This window comes from Colletotrichum gloeosporioides (assembly GCF_011800055.1).
Source record: "Colletotrichum gloeosporioides strain Lc1 chromosome Unknown consensus_103, whole genome shotgun sequence".
Taxonomy (NCBI): domain Eukaryota; kingdom Fungi; phylum Ascomycota; class Sordariomycetes; order Glomerellales; family Glomerellaceae; genus Colletotrichum; species Colletotrichum gloeosporioides.
In genome coordinates, this window is record NW_025544748.1 from 162,183 (window position 1) to 184,813 (window position 22,631).

The window sequence follows — 22,631 nt, forward strand, 5'->3', positions numbered from 1 at the left end:
TCAGATTTTTCCCTGCGTCCAAATACACACGACGTGCATAGTTAGCGAGATGCCACAGCTAGGAGTCCGGGCGATGGGAATGTTAAATTGAGTTCAATTCGCAGATAAAGTCCATTCAAAGGCGCAATTAAGTCTGTTTGTTAACTAATATACACGGTTGGTTACTACCTAAAGCTTATGATGTTTCTCTATGACCTTTACGGATTGAACGAGATATCTTTCATACATTTGACATGAAAACAGTGAGAATTGCGCCATAAGCAGTTGTCACCATCATCATCTCCACGCTGCTGACTTTTAGAAACGCAGACACCAGACATGAGAATGTCACAACACATGCTGATATGACTCCCAGCTGCACTTCTTTACTGTTTTGGTATGAAAGTATCGCCAAGGGGATCACCACGAAGATTCCGACCAACCCGGTCATGAAGAATCGAGAAATCACCTCGGCGACCAGGACGGTATTTTGGCAGGCTTTCTTGCCAGACATGCGAGTGTTCTCGCCGCTTTCGATATCCGTTGCCCACCATCTGGAGAGTTGTCGGTACCGTAAGTGATATAAGCACCGCCGCACGAAACGTTCCATGGGGTCTTTCCGCAGGCGCTGCCCTAGGTCTACTCTGAGAAGGCGGGTGTGGTACATTTCGTCGGCCGTTCGATCCTTTCTTAGACTTGCGCGTTGCTCGTCATCGATCAAATATGATGTTTCCATACCCATGATGTTGTGAAATGCAACAAGTGCCTCATCTGTATTTTCATGAGCTCCTGAAAACGAGGACAGTGCCTCGTAGGGTGACTGCAAAGTCGCACTTACCGTATTGCCTCAGCAAGTCGCGAACCTTAGTGACCAGTTCTTGATTTATGATCTTGGATGGTTCTGGTGACGCGTCGCTCCATCTAGAATCTATACCAAGTCGTGCACGTGAGGGCGGAACTTTGGACAGACTTTTTCCTGCCTGGTAAACTAGACGATTGAGTTCAGATATCTCACCTTCGAGAAACCGAAGGTTCAGCAAGTGAATCGTTCTGAAGCGGCTGAACCCATACAGTGTGACATCTTCGTCTGCGGTGCTGCTTTCCCAATGAGCACGGAATTGCTCTTGAAGAGCGTCTGTGTCCATTTCCTCCATTCGTATTACGGTCTGCACCCAAGAAGAAGTTCTCCGAGATAAGAATACGATTGCAATTAGAAAGTCCAGTATCCGAGGCAGCAGTAGATATATGTGGCGTTGCTAGTCTGCCTTGCCTTGAAGTCTGCCTGACTACCCCGCTGTCCAAGTTCATACGCAGAGCAACACCATTCGACGAATGAAACGTAGCCGATACCAAAAGATAAGGCTACCATACCAAATTCAAACCGGCCGCCTACGATTGATGAATACGGTTACTCACTCACCGCTTGTTATCGAAAGCACTGTGATGGTCGCGGAGACATCGACAGCGGAACATCGAGGGGACTTCCTCGGTCACGTTTTCATTGCCAATTATCTCGGCATTTCTGTCGCGTATTGATTGTCATTTGGCCTTGCCTTCGTTGATGGAGGGAAGTCCGACGTCCGATGGCGGTTTCTTCTGGCCTTCCAATGCTTCCCCACCTTGCTACTCTTCCTGGGAATCAAGATGTTCCCTGACACTCCTCGATACCTGGCATCGGCTGGCAGATTTGACGACGCTCGCGTAGTCATCGAACATGCTCGTGGAGGATTCGGCCCGACGTCGAAAGAGACTACCTTAAGATTAAGGCCGTCGCTGAAGAAAGTACAAAATCTTCACCTAGTGAGTTTGTGAAGATCCTTTTAGGAAGGGGCTCATGCCTTCCATGACGGAACCAAGAATGATTCCGATTGAACCGATGTGGTATATGAGAGGATTACTAATAGCGCGCTGGAAGGCCTTCGGAACTTGGTGGAACGCTGTCAACACCTCGTTGACAACAGAGCATTTCTTATCCAGATCGACATCACCTTCCAGAGACAGCAATGCCATGCGCAGAAGTGCAAGCGTTGCCTGGATATTTGCTGCCTGAAAGCCGTATATGTCCTTTTCGGCAACACCGGTCGCCAAACCGAATTCTTTGAAGCGATGATGTAGACCGAAATGCAAACCGTTTACTCGGTCTTGTAATCGGTGCGTCTCCAAGCGTGAGTGGCAATCTCCGAATAGGTTGAAGCGAGAGTGCCGCGTTCTCAGTTTGCAGAGTACGTGCTCCAATATGCGATAGAGATCTGTAGTAAAATTCCACCCTTCGATCCAATTGGGATTGCCTGCTGGTAAAAATCCGGACTGATCACCTTCAGGATACTCGACCATTGAGTGAGCCTCCTGAAAATGAATACAGCCATCCCAGACGATTGACGTGAATACTTCAAGCGTGTAAATGGACCAATACTATCACAACATCAGTCCTGACATGTTTTCCATGCAAATGCGCACCAGGCTGGAGCTAGCGTGCCTGTGGGGAGATTTCCGTCTCCGAGCTCTGTTCTGTCGCTTGATGGCTCAACGACGGAGTCGTGAGACACGGGCTCTGGAGGACCATCACTCCGAAGCCCCCGATCTGAGGGGACAACAGTCGCCGCTATGCTGGAGCTTGTTCTCTGCATGCTCGGGATCTGTAGTGGATTTCGGTTCATTTACCGTCCGCCCAATGCGCTCCGATCCGCCTGCTTTGCCCCTTTTCGATGGGCGGGACAATTGGCATTCAATTCCAAACCCAACGCAGTTCTGGCATTGGCTCAGGGCTGCTTCGCTGCTTCGGCACTTGATCCTGCGTCTATGGCAATAGTCACCTGCGATAACCTATCAGCGACATCTAGGTTGCAAAGATCATACCCCTAGGCACCGCCCGAAGTGGAAAAAGGATTGGCGTACAGGTCTTCGTAGAGCGAAGTTGACGTTTTTGGCGATGTTCAGGCATTGCAAAGACGCCGGGAAACGTGGAAGGAGTATTTTGTTCAGCAAAAGCCGCAAGAATGCCATCCGATAGAGCATCGTGGTGAAAGATTAGACGGCAACTGAGCTTGTGAAGAGGAGGTAAAGTGTGGGGGAAATGTGTGGATTTGGAGTAGCGCAGCTAAGACACAGTGGCTGGGCTTTACATGTAGGAAGTCTCCTGGTGGCTTGGAGTTCTTGTGTTCGCGAAGGTTTGATCGTTGGGTACCTACATGCAACTATCCATGTCAATGGAAAGATTACTGTGGCTGAAAAGTGGCCACAGGCCCATAGGCCTCACAATCGAGACTGCTTCCGATCGAAGGTTGGCTCCATTTCCGCTCGAAGGTACGAGATTCCCATCATAGCTGTGTGAGGAATAATTAATAGTGATTGGAGTGACACGTCGCGTGCAAGAAGAAAGTCAGGTAGCCCCGCTCAAATCGGGCGCATACGGTCATCAGGCTGGATCCCATTCCTCCTGAAAGAGCCGCTGTGTCATTTACTCCCTAGTCGTACTCACGTGGTTCGGTAGATCCAATGGCTGCAGACGGACCACCTCTCGCTGCGTAATCATCAGGCAAGGCTCTGACCTTTCCGTCTCTCCCTTGGGAAGTTTTCTCATGCTTATCTGTCGCCAAAAACCGGAAACAGACCATCGCGAACCCTTTCTTCCTATTAATACCCTGGCCAGACTTTCCAGAGATTGAGGCGCAATGTCTGACCCAGGTATTTACACCATTGGTTGGATCTGCGCCATCACGACAGAGTTTGTCGCTGCGAAAGCATTCTTGGATGAACAGCATGACGCCCCACTGTCAATCTCGCAGCATGATAACAATAGCTATTCGCTTGGTCGTATGGGAAGGCACAATGTGGCTATTGCAGCTCTGCCCAAGTCGGAATATGGCACCACAGCCGCAGCTACCGTCGCGAGAGACATGATACACAGTTTCCCGAATCTCAAGGTTGGACTCATGGTTGGGATAGGGGGTGGTGCTCCGAGCAAAACGCACGACATTCGTCTTGGTGATATTATCATAGGGACTCGCGACATAAACGCAGGTAAAGGAGGCGTGGTGCAGTACGACTATGGCAAGGCGATACAAGACCGGGAATTTTCGATCACGGGAAGTTTGAACCAGCCTCCGCAGTCATTACTGACGGCAGTCAGCAGCCTTGAAGCTCGGCATAATGGAGGGTCACGACATCAACGGCAAGATCGAAAGGGTCCTGGAGAAGTATCCTCGTTTGAAGAGGAGCCATCGCCGACCGCCCGTCACCTCCGACAGACTCTATCCGCCGCACATCACGCATCCTCAAACAGACTTCTCAAACGACTGCAGTGTGGCCTGTGGAGGAGATCAATCTCAACTGGTGAGGCGAGCTGAGAGAGGCGTTGAGGATGACAACCCTGCGGTCCATTATGGCCTCATCGCGTCCGGAAACAGGCTGATGAAGGATGCCAACATAAGGGACCAGCTATCGAAACAGACAGGCGCACTCTGTTTTGAGATGGAGGTAGCCGGTTTGATGAATCATTTTCCCTGTCTAGTTATTCGGGGGATCTGCGACTATTCAGATACCCACAAGAATAAGGAATGGCAAGGCTTTGCAGCGATGACGGCAGCGGCTTACACAAGGGATCTTTTGGAGGAAGTCTCAGCTGCGGTTGTCAACAGGGAAGACAAACTTGCAATGGCCATCAAATCTCGTTAGTTCAAGAACCCCTGGGCACATCTCGATGGGCTACACTGACCCCCCAATAGTTGAAACCTCGCAAATCTGGCAGCAGAAATCTATACAAGAAACGAGCCGTATTGCCAGCGAACTCATAACTTCTCAGCGGCACAACGATCTGCGGAGGTGGTTGTCCCCCCCAAATTCCTCCATAAACGCAGACAGCGCCAGGACTGTACGACGGAAAGGTACCGGCTCGTGGATTTTTGACGAGCCTTCCTTCCAGCTATGGCGTAGCGGTTCTCGCCGAAACATTTGGCTGTATGGATTATCTGGATGCGGCAAAACCGTTCTCAGTACTACGATATTCGATCGCCTCAAGAAGGAGAATGTCCAATGCCTCCTACAGTTCTATTTTGATTTTCGAGATTCCAAGAAACAAACGCTAGATGCCATGCTTCGAGGACTACTCTATCAACTTCATTTATCCACCGGTGGGACTGTTTCTGGCCTCGACGCCTTGTTCTCTGAGTGTTCGGACGATTATAGACAACCTGCTTTCGAAAAGCTCTCGAGTTGTTTTCACGACATGCTGAGGAGTGTGGAGAGTGCCGTCATAGTGGTGGATGCATTAGACGAATGCGTCACACGACACCCATTGATTCGTTGGATAAGAGATTTAGTATCTACCAGTGACCTCGGACATATAAAGATGATGCTTACTAGTCGACCGGAGTACGAGTTTGAACATGAGCTCGGGATAGTTTTGGGGCCGGAGAATTGCGTTCCTCTAAGCAGAACTGCCATCAACTCGGACATCCGGTCGTATGTGGAACAAAGACTTGGCAGAGATGCTGGATTTGAGAAGTGGACAACAGCCCCTGGCATCGTCAAATTAGTGTGTGATCAGATTGCAAGCAAGGCGGACGGGATGTAGGTGATCTCCACTACGACCACAGTCTTTTCAAGGGACAAATAATTGAACCAGTATTGCAAGTTCAGATGGGCAGCATGCCAACTTGACAGCCTGGAGAACTGTCTTGACCGAGAAGGCATAGAGACCGAGCTTGACTCACTGCCCCGAGATCTCAACGAAACATACGAACGAATTCTCAACAACATCTCGCAGACGCTGAAACCCAAAGCGAATCGCCTTCTACAATTCTTACTGTACTCCAAAACACCTCTTACATTGGAAAAGGCCGTAGACATCGTCGCCATTAGGCGGGAATCCTTCGACATCGCAGACAGAATGCCACGGCCTAAGGAAATACAACGAATATGCCCCAGCCTTGTGACATCGGTGGCATATGGAAAGGGGCGACACAGAACGATTCAACTCCAGCTCGCTCACTCCTCCGTTCAGGAGTTCCTTCTCGGCCATGCAGATGTTGGTTTACAGCCCGCAGCCAGCATCAATCTCACGCGAACTTGCCTAGCTTACTTGAGGGGCATTGCCTTTCACGAAGCTAGCAGAGGAACAGAGATCTTTGGCAAAGGCAAGGGAAAGAGGCCACAGTGTATTGGGGAGGAACCCAATTTCCATTTAGGGTTTCATGCGGCAATCAGTTGGATGGACTATGCCAAGAAGGCAGACGAGCAGAAATGCACTGAGCTAATTACCACAGCTGCGGACTTTTTGCTTGATCAATATTGCTATACCGCATGGTATCAGCAGTATTGGCCAGCTGAAAGTGTACAGCATGAAGGCGGCCCGTTGTACTTTGCCTCCAAACACGGCCTCCGAAACCTCGTTAGGGAATTGATTTCTCGAGGTGAAGATGTTAACGCCCACAGCCGGAACGGCCCCCCGATTTTTGCCGCTTCGTCAAGCGGCCACACAAATATTGTAAAATTACTCATTGAGAATGGAGCAGATCTGGATGCCCGAAGCAGCTATTGGGGGCAAACTTCACTCGAGGCGGCCTGCAGAAATGGTTATAAAGCCGTCGCCGACCTTCTCCTGGACTCGGGGGCAGATTGGAGGACCTGGGATCAGCAAGCACATCAGTACACCGTGAAGCCAGGAGACAAACAACGTGCGTGTTCGTCCCGACGCGAATTAGTGACTACTAGCCTGGTTGGTTCACGTGTTAAGGTTAGCACTCTGCCATTCACGTGGGAGACGCGGACGAGGAAGAGGAAAAGAGAAGAAAAGCCACCGCTGTACGCAGATGCTTTCAAGGCCAACAATGAAAGCGACATATCAGGGTCTTACTTCAAGTATCAAGGTGTGCTTTATAGGCAGTAGTTTCTAGTCAGATAAGACTTACCTCACGATTAAGCCCTAAATCGCTTTAAACAAGAAGAAAGTTTTGACTCTGAATTATAAGCAGCAGTTCACTGCGTAGTGTGACTGGGAAGGTACTCCTTCGCTGACCAAACAATCTTTGTGATCATTACGTTAATGAAACCGCCCAAAAGTTCTTTTCCTTTCTCATTAGAGTATCTCGTTCCCAAGTCAGGTGGAGAGTCACCTGCATGCTCGCAAGGAGCTGAGTAGTGGATCTACCTTACCCACAAGGGGGCTTGGGCCAACACCCGGGATGTCTTCTCGTTCTTTAGGCACCCGGACTCACCCTCGCTCCTCATTCGCTCGCTCGCATCAAGTCACAGCCTGAGCTCGATGTTGTCTTATCATTATGATCAGTTGTCATCAACGCCAAGACTTCGCTCTGCTCATGAGGCAGATTATTGCCCAAATAGTTTTACAGGTCGCTAGTTAGCCTCCACCAGTGTGCGATGTCGGGCTTTCGTCTCGCGCTGCATCGTGAACTGAACAATCCTTCGAGGGACTTTGGATGACGTTCAGGATTTGCCAAGAGACACAGCCAAGATTCATGTCCTTCAATTGATGAGCCAGGCTCAAGCGGTCGAGCGGAACTAAGTATAAGTAGCACCTCCATCTTCTAATTGACATTCACCTTTCCTCCCCCATCAGTATCGACTCTTCCAAGACTCAATTACCTCCTACACCCGCACTCTTCTCATCAAACCCAAACTACACCATACCACCACCATGCTCTTCTCCAAGACCATCCTCCTCATCGCCGCGGCCATCGTCCCGTCCGTCATGGCAGGCTGCAAAGCCGGAGCCCCCTTCCAAGGAACCTGTCTCAGCTGCACCTCTGACTGCCACGACAGTGAGTTCACCATCACGACGTCAAGCTCAAAACATGGACCGTAGATCTAACCTTGAAAATTCACAGACTACGGCGGCCCTGACCGGCAGTCCGCTCTGCAGCGCTCTGGATGCATGACCGCTTGCCTCATCATGTGCGACGACTGCTAAGCTGCTCACTTGCGTTGTGTGAAGCGGTCACCACAATCATACTACCTATGGATCTTGGGGGTCGTGGTTCGAGACGTACGAAGCCTCAGGGGTTAAGATAGAAGATGGCTTAGCCCGGGAACACAGGACTATTAGTGAAAGTCAAATATAACTTAGACTTCAACATCACAAAAGCCATACTTCACCCCCGATCGACACATGAGCAAGAGCCCATGCGCATCTCGATAAACACTGCCAGCACCAAAGTTGGTTAAGAATGTGTGAATTTGGAGCTTCCGCTCAAACTATCCTCACGACCAGGACTCGACGAGAGTTGAAACGAAACAATCAGTTCTCTTCCTCGTCCAGTTTCCCCCAACAAAACGAACCCATCCTACACAAAGCGTACGCCGACTCCAAAAACCTTCCTCCCAGCGACCGCGCCCATTCGGCGACCCCTTTTCTCTCATCATGTCAGGTATACTATACAACAATTGGTTCTCGTCATTAATACAGCGGGAAGGATATGAGTTTTCCGTGCTTCTGCCGTGGTCCCCTCTTACTCGATGTCCATACCATCGCTCTCGAGGTTCAGGTCGAGAAGACGGGCGTACTGGATCGTCAGTCGTTGAAGTTCGCGGAATTTTCCTGTGATGATGTGTTAGTAAACGTTGTTGGAAGGCACAATAGTGACAAGACATACCGAGAATCATGACGACGCCCTTCAGCAGCTCTTTCCGGTCCCAGCCACAGATATCCTCCTCCTTGCTGAACCAACCCCGCCCCGTCTTTTTCTCGTCCTTGTCCCTGAGAATGCCGCCGATGAGACTGTTGAGGAGTTCCTCGACCTTGCCGCGGTCGCCCTCAGCACCGATGCGCTTGGCGTACATGAAGAGATACAGACGGAATTCGTCCCTCGCATCAAGTTGCAGGGCGGCGGCGATGCGGTTCTCGAGATGGGCAATGCTGACCGTCGACTCAAAGCCTTCGAAGCCATCCTTGGAGAGCAGCATCTTAACAATCCGCTGCAAGGTGTATGCGCGGCCCTTGAGCAGAAATTCGTTGGTAGTGTGACGCTCGAGGTACGGGATGATACCGGCAGAGACGTTTGCGGTGTCGGCGTCCTTCGGCTTGGCGGGGGTGACGGGGCCGACGGCGGTTGACTGAAGGGCACTAATAGCGGAGTCGTTGCTGTTCCAATATTGAGAGCCGACAGCCCACCAGGCCTCGCTGACTCTCTGCCAGCAGTACATGTCACGGGTATAGTAATAGCCATCTCCGTTGGTAAGGGTGACAACGATGTGTCCGGCCGAGTTCAACTGCGCCGACGTGATGCCAGGGCCTGGTGTCGTGGAGTTGAGGTTCAGCGTGGTGGTAGCAAGCTCGAGGACCGGGCCGAGAGACACTGGTGGGTGGATGGCTGCTTGCCTCTGCACATCCCAGACGTGACATAATCCAACAGCGTTGATGCACAGGAGGTAATTGTGGCGACAGTCGAGGATGACCGGCTGAGACTCCATGATGATTGGGTTCATCAGCCGACGACCGGCGGGCGTCCAGGTGAAGACACTTCCGTCCTCGCAAGCTGCCGCCCAGAAAGTCTTGTTGCCAGTGACCAAGATGACGGCTCTGGGAAGATAATCCTGCCACAGCAGTGTGCCACGCTTCGTCGCTGAAATGTGAGATGGGTCCCTAATCTGAACTGGGTTCCGAGCTTCGAGGATGATGTTCTCCGGTACCTTGGACGCCTCATCGGTGCTACTCTCGGGCAGCAAAACGCCCCGCTCCAGGGGACGTACGATCTGTGCTCTGACTTTGGGAACAGCGAGGCGAATCTGCGCAAAGGCGATTGATGGGTTGAGCACCGCTGGACGGAGGTACTCGGGTGTAGGTACAACTCCATGTAATGCTGGCACGACGGAAGCTGGCTCAGCTCCATCCACACCGTTGAGCACAACCGCCGTGGGACCCGTCGTTGCCTGACGCTTCGACGCGTGTTCTTCCTCTTCCTCGCCTTCAATTGCCGCTACCTTCCGCTTGTTACCCAGGAGCATGGCGGCGACTCCTCCCTTGGGAAGACCTTCAAAGGGCCTGTCGAGATCCAAGATCGTTTGCGGGGCATCGTTTTGTGCTGCCTTCGAAGAGGTAGATCCGACCAGTTGTGTCTGAGGGAGGGATGATTGACCGGTGCCTGACGCAGACACCAGAAGAGGCGCCACACGTTTTCTCCCGTCCTTGCCAACAGTCACCCGCGACTTGAGCTCCTTGACCCTCTCCGCCGACTTGTCTGCGGGCTCTTCTGCCGGCTTCTCCTTTTCCTTCTCGGCCTCGACGTTGCCGTTGGTTGGCTTCGGTGTTGACGTGCCCGTCGCCGAACCGCCAGGCTTTGTTCCGTTCGTCGTAGGTGCTGCGTCTTTCGATGGACCATCACCCATGAGAGCACCCATTCGCGACTCGGCAGCCCTGGACTCGCCGGCCTTGCTCTGATTTTCCAGGTTGAGATTTTCGATATCTTCCGCAATACCCATACCCTTCCTCGACGCCCCGTATTTTTGCAGCGCCTTGTCGTTCTCCTCCGCATTGGCAACCCATCCGAGCTCTCCGCGGTCAAACTGGATCCCAACCACAGAGCCGTCAAGACTTGAAGCAAAAATTGTTCCGCCGTCAGGGGACCAGGCCAGATCCGATATTGACTTTCCGGCGACGTCCTGGAGGATGACAACCGGCCTACTAGTGTTGGTGTTCCATATGCTCAACGTCTTGTCCTGACCAGCTGATGCGATGACCGTAACAAGGCCGTTGTTGTCAGGATTGTCGGCTGGGTTTTCCGTATGGAACAGGCGAGGGGAGAACATGCAGACTTCGGTCGGGCCCTCGTGGCCGATGAGGTTGATCTCACTGTCCCATCGCGTGCGCTCTATTATGGCCACGGAGCTGACTGGACCGTTCACGGCGTTTGGCGCCGCAATGTGATTGCCGTCGGGAGACCAAGAGCATCTGCGGAAGTACGTCGTCAACGGCGAGCTCTTAAAGGGTGCGCTGATCGTCGTCTCGAGCACGAAGTTGTTGACCATGTCATGTTGTGTCGCATTCGGTGCGGGAGGAGTGAATCGGAAGATCTTGATGGTTCGGTCGTCGGAGGCAGTCGCGAAGAACTTGTTCGCAGGATCGAAGGTGATTCCCTTGACGTGACTGGAGTGGACGGTGATTGTCTTGAGCCTCTCGAAGCTGTGGCCCGACCACACGACAATCTTGGAGTCAAGACCGACTGAGACCAGTATGGACGAGTCGAAAGACCAGGCGAGGTCCTGAACGTCGTTCTCGTGGCCGACTAGACGCTTGTATGTCTTCCAATTCTCGACCGGGGGAGGCTCGGAGCCCAGACCTGGAGGACAATGTTAGAGCTGCAAACAGCGGGACGCATCGCAATGGAGGAGGGCGCATTACCGAAAGAAGCCACGGGTGGGCTCTTGTCGAGGTGGTAGACGCAGATGAGCTTGTCGTCGGCGCCGGAAGCAAGGTAGCGACCGTTTGGCGAGAAGCGGACGGAGTGAATGGTGCCCAGGTGGTGGCTCATGTGGCAGAGCTGTCGCGGCTTCTTCTCGGAGCCTTCAATGGCATCGCCGTAGATGGCCTCGGTCGACCAGACGCGCACATGTCCATCACCGCCCGCAGTCGCGAGGCGCTTACCGTCGGCGGAGACGTGACAGCTGTAGACCTCGAAGTCCTTCTGCTCGCCGCTATGGCTCAGCCATGTTGGCTTGATGACGCGCATCGCGAACGGCCCGAGGGCATTTAGGGGTGGATTGGCAACCGCTGAGAGAGTGCGAACGACCGATGGTAACGTGGGCGGTGGGTGTCTATGCGATTGTCGTCGTCGTCGTGACACGCGGCGATGGGTGGGCGGTTGTGGTGTTGAGGACAATTAATTAATTGAGGCAAGCACAAGGCGCAGAGGAAATTGGGGCTTGATTGGCATCCAAAGAAAACGCGTTTTGCGGAGCCCTGACGCCCTGCTTCGCGTCACAGTCCCAAGCTTCAGGTTCTCCGTTACGCTAAATGGGCCGCATCCAATTGCGCCCAGCGACTTTCTTTTGGTGCTGCTGCCGCTGCGAAACTCCACCCTAGCTCAAGGGAAGAAAGATGGCAGCTGATGTAATGCTGGGACACGGGCCATCGAGCTGTGCATCAAGCTCGGATGCATTACGTAAGGTGGTCCGGCAAATGCTCGGGTCGGAATATCAGATATGCCGGTTGTTGCTGACATAATCTCTTATCCCGCCAAGCCAGTCGCCGCCGGCGAGATGTCAGCCCGCTTTTTGCCCTTTTCCGTGTCGAATTATCCCACGTCGAGGGGCTAATTAGCTACAAACCGGCGTCTGCATTCCTCCATCATGTTCAACAACAGCTTCCACGGCGTCAGCCACGGAAGTCCGCCATGCTGATGCTGACAAACTCCGCGACTACTCTCTCATTCGTAATCTGCATCAATCCAAACGCTATGCGGGCACTCAACGCCATGTGGACGCCTCGCATTTCTCCGCCAAGGGGCGTTGACTAGCCAAGAGGATTCCGAAATCGTGTACTCCTGCCAGACTTGCGTGATTTCAAGATGCAGATATAATAGCTGGGACAAGCCGACTACATCAAGCTTGGCTCCATATCCTCGGCATCATCATCGTATTTACAGTCTCTCAATAGAATTTCCCCAATATCTCACATCATCCTCTACAGAAACCTCATCATGTCTGTTTCCAAGAAGATCCTCGTCGTCCTGGGCGCTACTGGTAACCAGGGCGGCTCTGTTGTTCGAACTTTTCTCAACGACAAATCGCTGGCATCTGAGTGGCATGTTCGTGGAGTCACCCGCAACATCTCGTCTCCTGCCGCCACTGAGCTGGCCAACCTCGGCGCGGAGTTGGTTTCTGGCTCTCTCGACTCCATCACGGACTTGCGCGCAGCCTTCAAAGACGCAACTGCCATCTTTGCCGTCACAGACTTCTGGAGCGTCATCCAAGATCCAGCCCTCGCCCAGAAAGCGCAAGAGAAAGGCGTTCACCCCGCCGTCGTCGCTCAAGAGACTGAGGAGCAAAGGGGCCACAACCTCGCTGCCGCTGCTGCAGACATCCCCACCCTTGAGCGCTTCGTCTTCAGCAACCTGCCCGGTGTCAACGAGCTGAGCCACGGGAAGCTTAGGCATGTGCACCACTACGACGGCAAGTGGAACATCGTCAAGCACATCCAGCAGACCTACCCTGCCCTGTGGTCCAAGACGTCCCAAATTCTGGTCGGGCACTACAACTCCAACATTCTTCCGAACTCCTATTTTGTCCCGCGCTGGAACCCCGAGACTAGGCGGGCCGAGTTCGACGGCCCCACATCGGGCGACGTCCCCGTGCCGTTCATCGATGCGCCGAAGAGCACGGGCCCGTTCGTCAGGGCCCTGATCGTCGACGAGCCGGCTGGGACCATCCTTGCCGCGTACGACGAGTACCAGTCGCGCTTTCAGACGGCAGGCGCTCTTGCGCGCATCACTGGTCGAGATTTCGGTTATGTTCAGAAGAGCGTGGACGAATTAGCTGCTGGTGACCCTTTGGGCTTGGAAGTTCCCCAGACTCACCTATTCGTGGATGAATACGGTTTCTTTGGTGAGAAGGTTGACGGATGGAAAGACAAGCTGACTTGGCCTTCTGATCTGAAGGTCAAGGTTGAGCCCCCAAGTCTTTCCAGGTGGTTGGAGGAGCAAGATTGGAGTCCTGTGTTTGCATCTGCCTAAGCTGTGTAGGAGGTCGACCTCAACCGGTCTCACCGCATATCTCCTCCATTTTGATAGACGTTCTTCGCACTTGGCCTTCGCCAACCCCGTGTCTCTCAATTCAACATCCTTTCTCCTCGTCCAGCTATCTCTGGTCTTCACAGCTAAGGAGCTCGCCGCTCGCCGGTCAGCTATCATGATTGCCCATGCTTGTGCTACACGCACAATCAAGCCACTTCGTGATATCGTCTGCCACATACTCTGCGAGTCGAAGGGATCAGGATAACTACCACCTTCCCAGATGCTCAGAGATCCGGCGTTGATGATGTTGGCCTCCCCCGCCACAAGCGAAACACCTCATTTGTCTCAGGGATGCTATGCCCAATCCAGCACTTGATCCGATGCGGGCAGAACAAACAGCGAGCAGTCAAAACTGTCACATGCAAGCTAAGAAGCTTAACATTGGCGAACGACGAGCGGACGTCTCCGGTGTTGATTTTTGAGGATTGAAATAAGTTTTTGGGTGCTTGCCAGGCATCGGGTGAGCGGCACATGCCCATGCAGCACTAATAACCAGCGCTCTCGGGCATGTCCTTTTTCAGCAGGGCATACAACCATCGCAATGTTTCAATCACCAAAAACACAAACGCCTGTTTTGTGACTCCAATTCCCATGCTCCTTATCCAACACGGCGATAAAGCGGTCGCTTTCGCGTACCGTTGAACAGAGATCCACCACGAAAAAGCCAAGAAATCGTCACCAAAGAAGCCGAGTCCCCTTCCTCTCTCGCTTCTTCCCCACTCCAGCCTCTGCCGATTCCGAGTCCATGAGACGAACGCACCCACATGGCATCCACGCTTGTAACCCTATTCAGAAGGTAAAATCATGTCAGCCTCTCACAGCCAAGCCAAGGAAATCACCCAAGCTCCAAAGCGCGCTTAAAAGCCAAGTTTTCCCGGCTCACAACAAACCCAGGGCCCTCGTGGGCAGAATGATAGGGACAGCCCGACAATCGCAGCGTCCCTGCGGACTCCACCACCGCCGGGCTTAAACCCATTTCGACAGCTGCTTAAGAAATAAGGACCCCCCGGTGGATCGGAGGTGGCCGCAGGGTGCACAGGGTGCGCAGGGCGCCAAAGGGGACCTCCTCCAGTGCGGGGATTCGCGCTGCGTGGGTGGGACGGGATTCACGGGAGACACGGGAGAGACTTCCTCACCGGGCCGTCGACGGCGCCCTCCTGTCTCACTCTCTGGCCCCAGGAGGAACGAGAGTTGGCGTTGCAATGCCGTTCGGTAGATGCGGCCTGACTAGCGCACGACATCCTCCACCCCGTGCCCAAGCCACCAATGAAGACGGAGAAGCAGAGGGCAGTTCAGTAAGGAGTGATTTGGCTTTTTAGCTTCTATTTTCCGCTATTTGCTGGGTTATGTCGCTTGCGGTTTCGACCAACCACGGCCGCGTTCCTGGCCATGCGATAAGATCCTTACAACACACCTTCCGCTTTGAGTGACCGGCGATCGACAACGCGACAGGGAAACCCGGCGCTGACAGCGCAACGCAACCCCAATCATCGCCGCGCCCCTCCGCCCAGCGCCGCCGCTCATGTGCTGTCTGCCCAGCTCCGTCAGCTGGGTGGAGGAGGGGGGAAACCGGTGATTGTGCGTTGCATCTGTGACGGGGAACAACGTTCGTGTACACCACTCGTCTCCCTCGGAAAGTCCAAAAAGTCCCCCATTGTGAAATTCGTGTATAAAGACGGTCCACCCCGCGATGTCTGGTTGAAGACCCCTCTCTCTCTTCAGGCCAGTCTCACACACTCACTCTCAGTCTCTACTCGGAACTCCCGCCCGCCGTCAAGATGCAGCTCCCCGTCGTCCTCGTCTCCCTCTTCGCCCTCGCCGTCTCGGCCGTCCCCGCGGCCATCGAGAAGCGCTCCACCACCTGCGGCAGCACCACCTACTCTACCGCCCAGGTCAACGCCGCCTCCAACGCCGCCTGCACGCACGTCAAGGCCGGCACCGTCGCCGGCTCCTCCACCTACCCCCACCGCTACAACAACTACGAGGGCTTCGACTTCGACGTCAGCGGCCCGTGGTACGAGTTCCCCATCAAGACCAGCGGCGTCTACACCGGAGGTGAGTCTTGTTACTTTCTGTGCCTTGTTGTGCTGCGCGGTTCCTTGGCTTGGGCTGTGTTGCCGCGGAATGCGTCATCTGTGTTATGTTTGACCACGACTGACGAGTGCAATAAGGCTCCCCCGGCGCCGACCGTGTCGTTATCAACGCCAGCTGCGGACAGGCCGGCCAGATCACCCACACCGGTGCCAGCGGCAACAACTTCGTCGGCTGCTCTGGCACTTCTTAGATGCGCAAAGGTATCTGAGATCCTACGAGGGATTGGGGGTTGCAGGGAAAGTGAAAGGGGGTTTTATGGATTATGAACATATTTTGATTCAAAATTGAACATATGGACGTTCGCTGCGTCGTTACCTACCCATTGTCGGCGTCGTGGTTTTTCTTAACTTGCTTAGCTCAAGTGCGTGATGAATCCTGTGACCTGAGATTTCTGAGACGACTGATTGAATGCTGTCAATCGATTCGGGTCTAGTCAGTACATTCGTCTGTAGATTGGTAGGTATGCTCATGTGCTACACATCGGCCGCCTTGAGATTTGGTAACATTGATACCGTCATTGGAGCAAGCCCATCTAAGTTGCTATTCGGAAGAGAGGTTGACACGTGGCAATCCAAAGGGGGCCGGGTAGTAATCCTAGATGGTCATCATAGGACAAGAATATCCGTTTGAAAGACGTAGGCGTATGTCCAGCTTCATGCTGTTCTTGCCTTGCTAACCGCCTAACTGGAAGAGATGAGACTTTCCAAAGATTGCCTCATTCATAAGAGGTGTTCGCCAAATAGTTCACCCGATGATCGTGCAATACTGCAATGTGTGTATTACAACTAACTCTGACAGGCGTAACTGACACTATGCAACTGAGCGTGTCCCGTTCAACTTGTGATACAGAATGGATTCATGATGCCATAAGTAAAGGATTCACCAGGAATGGTTCCATGAACAATGCAGCGTGCCGTCCATGTTTGCCTACCTAAGTTTTCACCACTTACGACCATGACGCTTGGTTGATTTACTAATAGCGGTCCAAATCAACCAGCAAGGGGCAAATTCAACAGTTGAACCTTGCTTGTCTATCTTCTCTGGAAGACATGCGTACCATATATACCTCATAGTCTGAGCACTGCAATCTTCTCACCGACCCGAAAACCAGCAAAAGTGCTTTGACTGAGTTTTCTCATATTGTTTCCTCTTACTGGACGATTTGTTTGCTTTACTGGGCATGTATTAGATTGTTTTCTTCTTCTTTATTTCCAAAGTTAATTGCTGACCTGAAGAATCTCCATCTCCAGCTCTGATCAACTGCGAAGTGGTCAGCCCCGATACGCCGGTGTACTAGCCTGATCCAGCAGTCAGCGAGATAAGACTCCGATGCGGCGCCCGAGCCTCGCTATTGTTTGCCATTTTGCACATTATACGTACATGTTCTTTACGTTCAAGCGTATATGCTGTACTAAGGTGTGTAGTGTGTGATACGACTTGTTTATATACAGCGCTGCAAAGAAAGCCGAAGCCTAGAATACAAACTCGAGAACCAGATACACTGCGCGAAGTTCGGGGCAAGACTATCAGAGTTTCGATGGTACACAAAGCCATTGCCGTTACAGATACCTGGCAAAATGGTGAAAAATGCATCACGTTTTCTAAAGGTCACGGTCTGAGACAGTGCGCCGCTGAGCGAAGTGCGCCCTTCAATTACAATCCGTCAAGACTGCCACAATCCAAACTTCTTGCTTCCATACCATTCTTGGCAGGGATGGGGTGTCTAGCATAGAAATGTCAGAAACGGGGGTCTATTCCCCCGCTTGCAGCCCCCAGCAATTGGTGAAATAGCCAGGGTCGAGGAGCATGACGAATGAAAAGCAGGGCTAAAATTTCAGCTCGAATAATCTCGCCATCGCAATGGGCGCAAATTTGCACTAGCTTGCAGGTTGCCTGGAGTTGACCCAATCAGGGCTGCGTCTTGAACGACAAATCCCTGATAATCATGATCAGGCTAGGCGTCTCGCGAGAATGAGGCGTTCTTGGCATGATAGGGCAGAAAGAAGAAGCTTAAAAATAAGGTATCTGGGCCGTTGGACATTTAGCTGCGTTATCCGCCTCCGTCGCCAATGGTCCTTTTGTGTTACGCGGTGTTCTGTCCTACTTGGAGCTGTTCTTTACACCGACATTTTCACAGCCGTCCACTTTTTCTACTTGTCAGTCGTTTCCCGCTTTCGACATGAATGAAATCACTGTTGGATATGTTGCTGGTTTCATTGCAGCTGCTATTGTTGTCGGTAAGAACTGTTTGATTCGGTCCATCCACCATAGTGGCGGGTTGTAGTCAAGTATTGACCCTGATCTGTAGCTCAGATCTTTTGCCCGACAGCGATCGCTCTGATATTAGCGGGTTTCCTCCGAGACACAGAGACCGTGGCTACTTGGTAAGTCTGTTCCATTCCTCATGGTAGCTACCTACCTTCTGTACCCCAATACTTAATGCTTACTAATGAGCATCGATACAGGAACATTGCCAGCCGTGTTCTCCAGCGAACATGGTGGCCCACCATCCTCCAGTCCGACTCCGTCCAAAGCCATGGTGCCCGACTCAGGATCTCTCTCGTTTCCTGGGCCGTCCCTATCATTGCGGTCCTCATCGCCATCGCCGGTGTTGTTACTCCGCTGGGCCTTTATGAAGAGATCGATACACTCGGGAGTAGGCTCGGATCCTTCTCGTATGTCAAAGACAGCGGGTCTTTCGGCGCAGCTACATCGCAGAGAGGGCTTCACAACTTTTCTCGTACTTGTAGCTGGGGTCACAGCCTGCTGGATCAAGGGCCGGCACCCTGCCCTTACTCTGGGAGCAGCGTCATTGTCAGCGGAAGCAACCGCACCCTGAACTTCACCATGCCCTTCGGCATCGATTCCAAGATCCACCCCATCGCGAAGGAGATATTCTCCAGCGGAACAAGAGGCCGCACAACCATCTCAAACTTTTTCGACATTGAATGGCGGCAGCTTACAACCAGCAGACGGGCCTTCGTCGATAACGGCACCGAGGTTGCTGTCGGCGCATACCGTCAACTAGAGAGCCACATCATGGATCCGAGCATCAAGGTCGTTGAAGGCTTGATTGTTGACGCGGCTAACGGTGGCATCGGTTTCCGGAACCACACCATACCCACCAACATCGATCAAGGGGCTAGCTGGTCTGAAGACCTGCTGTTCGTTGAGCCAATCTCGAGTTGCGTTGGGCTGAACTTGACGCTCGACTTCGAAGTCAATTACACCGTCCCTTCTCCGAGCATTGACAAACTCAGGCTCACCGACCGCGGGGGGTTCGTAAACATCAACCGCACGTACCCATTCTACAACAGTGAGAACACACAGGCAAATCCAGACTTGGATGGAAGAGCCTACAAAGGAGCCTGGCTCAATAACTTTTGGACTATGGCATATTTGAACGTGACGGCGACGAGTAACAAAACTGTCGGCAGGAAGGCATGGTCATACGTTGACTCCCACCTGGGTAAAGAGTTCCCGCTCGATGTAAACGTTCTTACCAACTACCGAGGGCTCGGGCTCGGCAGATTCGGCAGTTACCTGGATCTCAACCATTTTACTATTGGTGCAAACCCAGCTGCAAACTGGTCAAATCCATTCGGCGTTGATGACAAAAACTTCTCAGATGTTGAGATACTTTGCAGCGGCGCCGGGAACGCAGATCTCGCCAACATCTCACACATTTACGTTGGATGCGGCCTGCTTCGAGGTGTGCCACAGAGGGTTGATGGAGGTAGCAAGCTGGCTGTGTATGAGAACCACAGCAAATGGTCTTCTCCCCTTCACTCTTGCGCTGCGGCTGTGCGGGCAATAGTAAAGACAGTCACCTTTACCGTCAACGGCACTGATGGGCTCAGCAGTCTCAAGGTCACGTCCATCAGGCCAAAGAACTACAGCAGTCCCCAGGAGTACCCCCTTTGGGGCATGGAAGATTCGGGCCTCAGTATGGATGGCATCAGTCCTATCTGGGGTATAATCTCACCTGAGTACGCTTCTCGCCCTAATGTCTCAACCGTCAGGCAGCCGGAGTTTCACATCCCAGGATATTCCGACTCGCTTTCATTCAGCCAGCTTGAACCCTCTCTTGGGTCCACAACGTACAACCTACCCGGTAGCGACTTTCCATCAAGCGTGATGAAACTCCTCTTGCCTTACAGTCCTGACAGAGGAGCTCTCGGTAAGGAGTGGCCCTTCGATCTGGCAGGCGCGTCGAACATGCCCATCTTCGAACGGTGGCAATCGCTTTCTGTTAATGCGACCCGCATATCAGAAGTCATAAAGCTCCTTTGGACCGATCTTGCGGCGTCAGCGGTGGTTGGAACAAAGGGAGCACTGGGTTCCATCAACGACGTACCAGACGAGGCCGTCAGCATCTCTGTCCAGGTGTTCGGACGGAGGATTAAGTATCACTACGCGTTCGGAATCCCGGCTTTCCTTCTACTGCTGGTCATGTTGTCGATCATGCTCGTCCTGATCGTGACTTCCATCTCTCAATCATCGACTATCAATGTTCTTCGACGTCGTCTTCAGCAACTGACTGTTGGCAGAATTCTCACAACAATTCTGTACCCTGAGGACAGTGATCTTGCCATGTCGAGCAAGAAATGGAGCAGCGCAAACGGGAGCAAGATAGTCCTCCTGGATCACACGCCCCAGAAAGCTGCTGTGGCGGGGGATAAGAGCCTTACACAGCACCGAGCAGACACACCAGCTGAGGAGGTGAAAGTAGGATTGATGGTAGGCGAGAGGAGGGCAGAATGATTATGGCTTTTCAGTTTCTCAACTTTCTTGGCTCTAGCAGCCGCAACCTTCTGGGACCAAATTTCACTACGATGCTGCTCCTTGTCTTCCAGTTTCGGTTTCATTTTCGGCAGCTTTATTCATAGGTAGTTGAATGTGCTTCCTAAAAAAACGGTCTGCATGTAACCAGGGATTTCCAAAAAGAAATTCTTCAGATCAGTGTTGGGTCGAAATACACATGCCGAGTGTGATGCCCCTCATGCCATCAGCAATAGTTCAAATCTTATACACGAGCTTCGTGGCTGAGATATTGCCATCACGATACTCCTGGAATCCTTTGTGAACTCCGTCGAGGCCACCAGGAATGACCTTGGGCTTATTCGGTTTAATCTTGCCTTCCTCGACCCAACCCGGAAGCTGCTCGAAGAACTCAGTCCCAAGCTTGTGGTCCGCCTCATCCGCCTATCTTGGTCAGTTACTGAAAGAAATGCGACTCTATATGTATGTAACAAGGACGACTTACCGGCCAATGGAAACTGCCGTAGCGATGGTCCTTCAAAAATGCAGTCCAGACAAGCACATCGGTCACCTTAGTTTGCTTGGTGACATCCTCAGTGTTCGCCTTTCCGGGTCTTACAGTGCAAAGGCCGCCTCTCTCATCAATTGCTCGAGACGCCAAGCCTGACGAGGACTTGTTGCCGATGGTGTCGAAGACGTACTTAAGACCAGGTGCCGCTTGCTTGATAGACTCGACAACATTATCGTCGTGGTAATCGAAGGCATGCTTCGCACCGAGGTCCTTGACGAGATCGAAGTGGCGTGGACTACACGTTGTGATGACCTTGAACCCGTGAAGCGCGGCAATCTGAATTGCGTAAAGTCCCACGCTCGCTATTTTTCATTAGTTAGAGCACGCCTGTACCGATATTAAGGATAAATAAACTCACAACTGCCGCCCCAGATAAGGACACAGATATCTTTCCCTCCGTCTCGAGGAATCGCAAGACAATCCTTGGAGAACAATGCGAGCCATGATGTCATGGAAGCAAGCGGCAATGTGGCCGCCTCCTCGAGACTGATGTTCTTCGGGACCCGGAAGCTGATGTCGTTGTCGGCCACAGTGTACTCGCTGTACCCTCCGACGCCTTTGATTTCTCCTATTACAAAGTCAGAGTTGTCTGTATCACGCTTCCAAGGCAACATACCTCCCCAAATCAGCCCAGCGATGATGTCGCCCTTGTTGAGCTTGTTCACTTGATCACCTGTCTCTTCGACTGTTCCGACAAAGTCGCACCCGAGGACCGCACCATCGCCAAAGGCATTCCCGTCAAAAGACTGGACTAGAGCCGATGTGAGAATTACGCATCACTTTCTAAGATTTGGGTCATATACTTGCCGTCTGTAGGGTTCTGTGCGATGTGTGAGATTTTCACAAGAGCCTGGTTAGATGCCGGCTGGGGAATCGGGATTGACTTCCTGACCAACGATGGTTTACCGTTAGGCACCTCAACCACAAGCGCTTGACATTCTTTTCCACTCATGTTTGGATAATTTGACAAAAAGACAACCTATCGATGACAATGGAGAGTGAAGGGAAATGGGTGAGGTGGCTATGGAGAGATAGTAGACGGACGTTGGTCCGGTATATATCACACCCTCAAGGTGCGTAGTCCGTTCTTGCTCATCAGAAATACGTCATGAAGGCTGGATAATCGCGTGTCTTGTTGCTGCGGGGTTGATGGCTGAAAACATTACAAATCGGTCTCGGCCGGATGGCAATTTGCGGGCCGGTCGACACCAAGAGCCAAACATACAAGCCGGAGTGGGGTCGGATGCCGGCCGGCAGGGCCCGATCGGTCGAGTGGGGACCGGATTCTGGAGGTGGAGGTGCAAGTGCAAGCGCAAGCGCCAGGTCCAGTAAAAAGACGAACATCGTCTGGATGATGGTCGAGTCTTTGAAGGGTTCCAATCACAGTCTGATAGATCAGGTGACGTTGCCCGGTGCATACCATGTCCGTCAGCGAACGATTTCCTTTTCTTCAGCTGAAGTGGTTCATCCTTTTTTTCCAGAGG

The 22,631-nt window shown here is 52.5% G+C and overlaps 10 protein-coding genes across 10 annotated transcripts; 6 read left to right on the forward strand and 4 right to left on the reverse strand.

The window, feature by feature from the left end:
• Nucleotides 1-220: 220 nt before the first annotated feature.
• GCG54_00003892 (uncharacterized protein) lies at nucleotides 221-1,124 on the reverse strand (the record flags this gene model as incomplete). Its single annotated transcript, XM_045403952.1, has 2 exons — nucleotides 221-768; nucleotides 818-1,124. The coding sequence occupies 2 exons, from the start codon at nucleotides 1,122-1,124 to the stop codon at nucleotides 221-223; spliced, it is 855 nt and encodes a 284-aa protein (XP_045257152.1).
• A 652-nt stretch (nucleotides 1,125-1,776) lies between these two features.
• Nucleotides 1,777-2,769, reverse strand: GCG54_00003893 (uncharacterized protein; the record flags this gene model as incomplete). Its single annotated transcript, XM_045403953.1, has 3 exons — nucleotides 1,777-2,366; nucleotides 2,414-2,615; nucleotides 2,641-2,769. Coding segments are annotated over 3 exons (921 nt in total), but the record flags the coding sequence as incomplete, so codon positions are not given.
• Nucleotides 2,770-3,650: 881 nt separating this feature from the next.
• GCG54_00003894 (uncharacterized protein) lies at nucleotides 3,651-4,653 on the forward strand (the record flags this gene model as incomplete). Its single annotated transcript, XM_045403954.1, has 2 exons — nucleotides 3,651-4,068; nucleotides 4,112-4,653. 2 exons carry the CDS (start codon nucleotides 3,651-3,653, stop codon nucleotides 4,651-4,653), a joined length of 960 nt encoding a protein of 319 aa, XP_045257154.1.
• A 25-nt stretch (nucleotides 4,654-4,678) lies between these two features.
• On the forward strand, nucleotides 4,679-6,865 carry GCG54_00003895 (uncharacterized protein; the record flags this gene model as incomplete). Its single annotated transcript, XM_045403955.1, has 2 exons — nucleotides 4,679-5,547; nucleotides 5,617-6,865. 2 exons carry the CDS (start codon nucleotides 4,679-4,681, stop codon nucleotides 6,863-6,865), a joined length of 2,118 nt encoding a protein of 705 aa, XP_045257155.1.
• Nucleotides 6,866-7,633: 768 nt separating this feature from the next.
• On the forward strand, nucleotides 7,634-7,906 carry GCG54_00003896 (uncharacterized protein; the record flags this gene model as incomplete). Its single annotated transcript, XM_045403956.1, has 2 exons — nucleotides 7,634-7,757; nucleotides 7,824-7,906. The coding sequence occupies 2 exons, from the start codon at nucleotides 7,634-7,636 to the stop codon at nucleotides 7,904-7,906; spliced, it is 207 nt and encodes a 68-aa protein (XP_045257156.1).
• A 538-nt stretch (nucleotides 7,907-8,444) lies between these two features.
• GCG54_00003897 (Protein HIR1) lies at nucleotides 8,445-11,660 on the reverse strand (the record flags this gene model as incomplete). The annotated part of the gene is made up of 3 exons (XM_045403957.1): nucleotides 8,445-8,533; nucleotides 8,589-11,270; nucleotides 11,333-11,660. 3 exons carry the CDS (start codon nucleotides 11,658-11,660, stop codon nucleotides 8,445-8,447), a joined length of 3,099 nt encoding a protein of 1,032 aa, XP_045257157.1.
• Nucleotides 11,661-12,629: 969 nt separating this feature from the next.
• Nucleotides 12,630-13,661, forward strand: GCG54_00003898 (NmrA-like family domain-containing protein 1; the record flags this gene model as incomplete). The annotated part of the gene is made up of 1 exon (XM_045403958.1): nucleotides 12,630-13,661. One exon carries the CDS (start codon nucleotides 12,630-12,632, stop codon nucleotides 13,659-13,661), a length of 1,032 nt encoding a protein of 343 aa, XP_045257158.1.
• A 1,838-nt stretch (nucleotides 13,662-15,499) lies between these two features.
• Nucleotides 15,500-16,005, forward strand: GCG54_00003899 (Guanyl-specific ribonuclease F1; the record flags this gene model as incomplete). Its single annotated transcript, XM_045403959.1, has 2 exons — nucleotides 15,500-15,776; nucleotides 15,893-16,005. 2 exons carry the CDS (start codon nucleotides 15,500-15,502, stop codon nucleotides 16,003-16,005), a joined length of 390 nt encoding a protein of 129 aa, XP_045257159.1.
• Nucleotides 16,006-17,994: 1,989 nt separating this feature from the next.
• On the forward strand, nucleotides 17,995-20,579 carry GCG54_00003900 (uncharacterized protein; the record flags this gene model as incomplete). The annotated part of the gene is made up of 3 exons (XM_045403960.1): nucleotides 17,995-18,052; nucleotides 18,124-18,199; nucleotides 18,281-20,579. 3 exons carry the CDS (start codon nucleotides 17,995-17,997, stop codon nucleotides 20,577-20,579), a joined length of 2,433 nt encoding a protein of 810 aa, XP_045257160.1.
• A 255-nt stretch (nucleotides 20,580-20,834) lies between these two features.
• On the reverse strand, nucleotides 20,835-22,099 carry GCG54_00003901 (Protein TOXD; the record flags this gene model as incomplete). The annotated part of the gene is made up of 5 exons (XM_045403961.1): nucleotides 20,835-21,020; nucleotides 21,082-21,449; nucleotides 21,506-21,715; nucleotides 21,764-21,898; nucleotides 21,928-22,099. The coding sequence occupies 5 exons, from the start codon at nucleotides 22,097-22,099 to the stop codon at nucleotides 20,835-20,837; spliced, it is 1,071 nt and encodes a 356-aa protein (XP_045257161.1).
• Nucleotides 22,100-22,631: the final 532 nt, after the last annotated feature.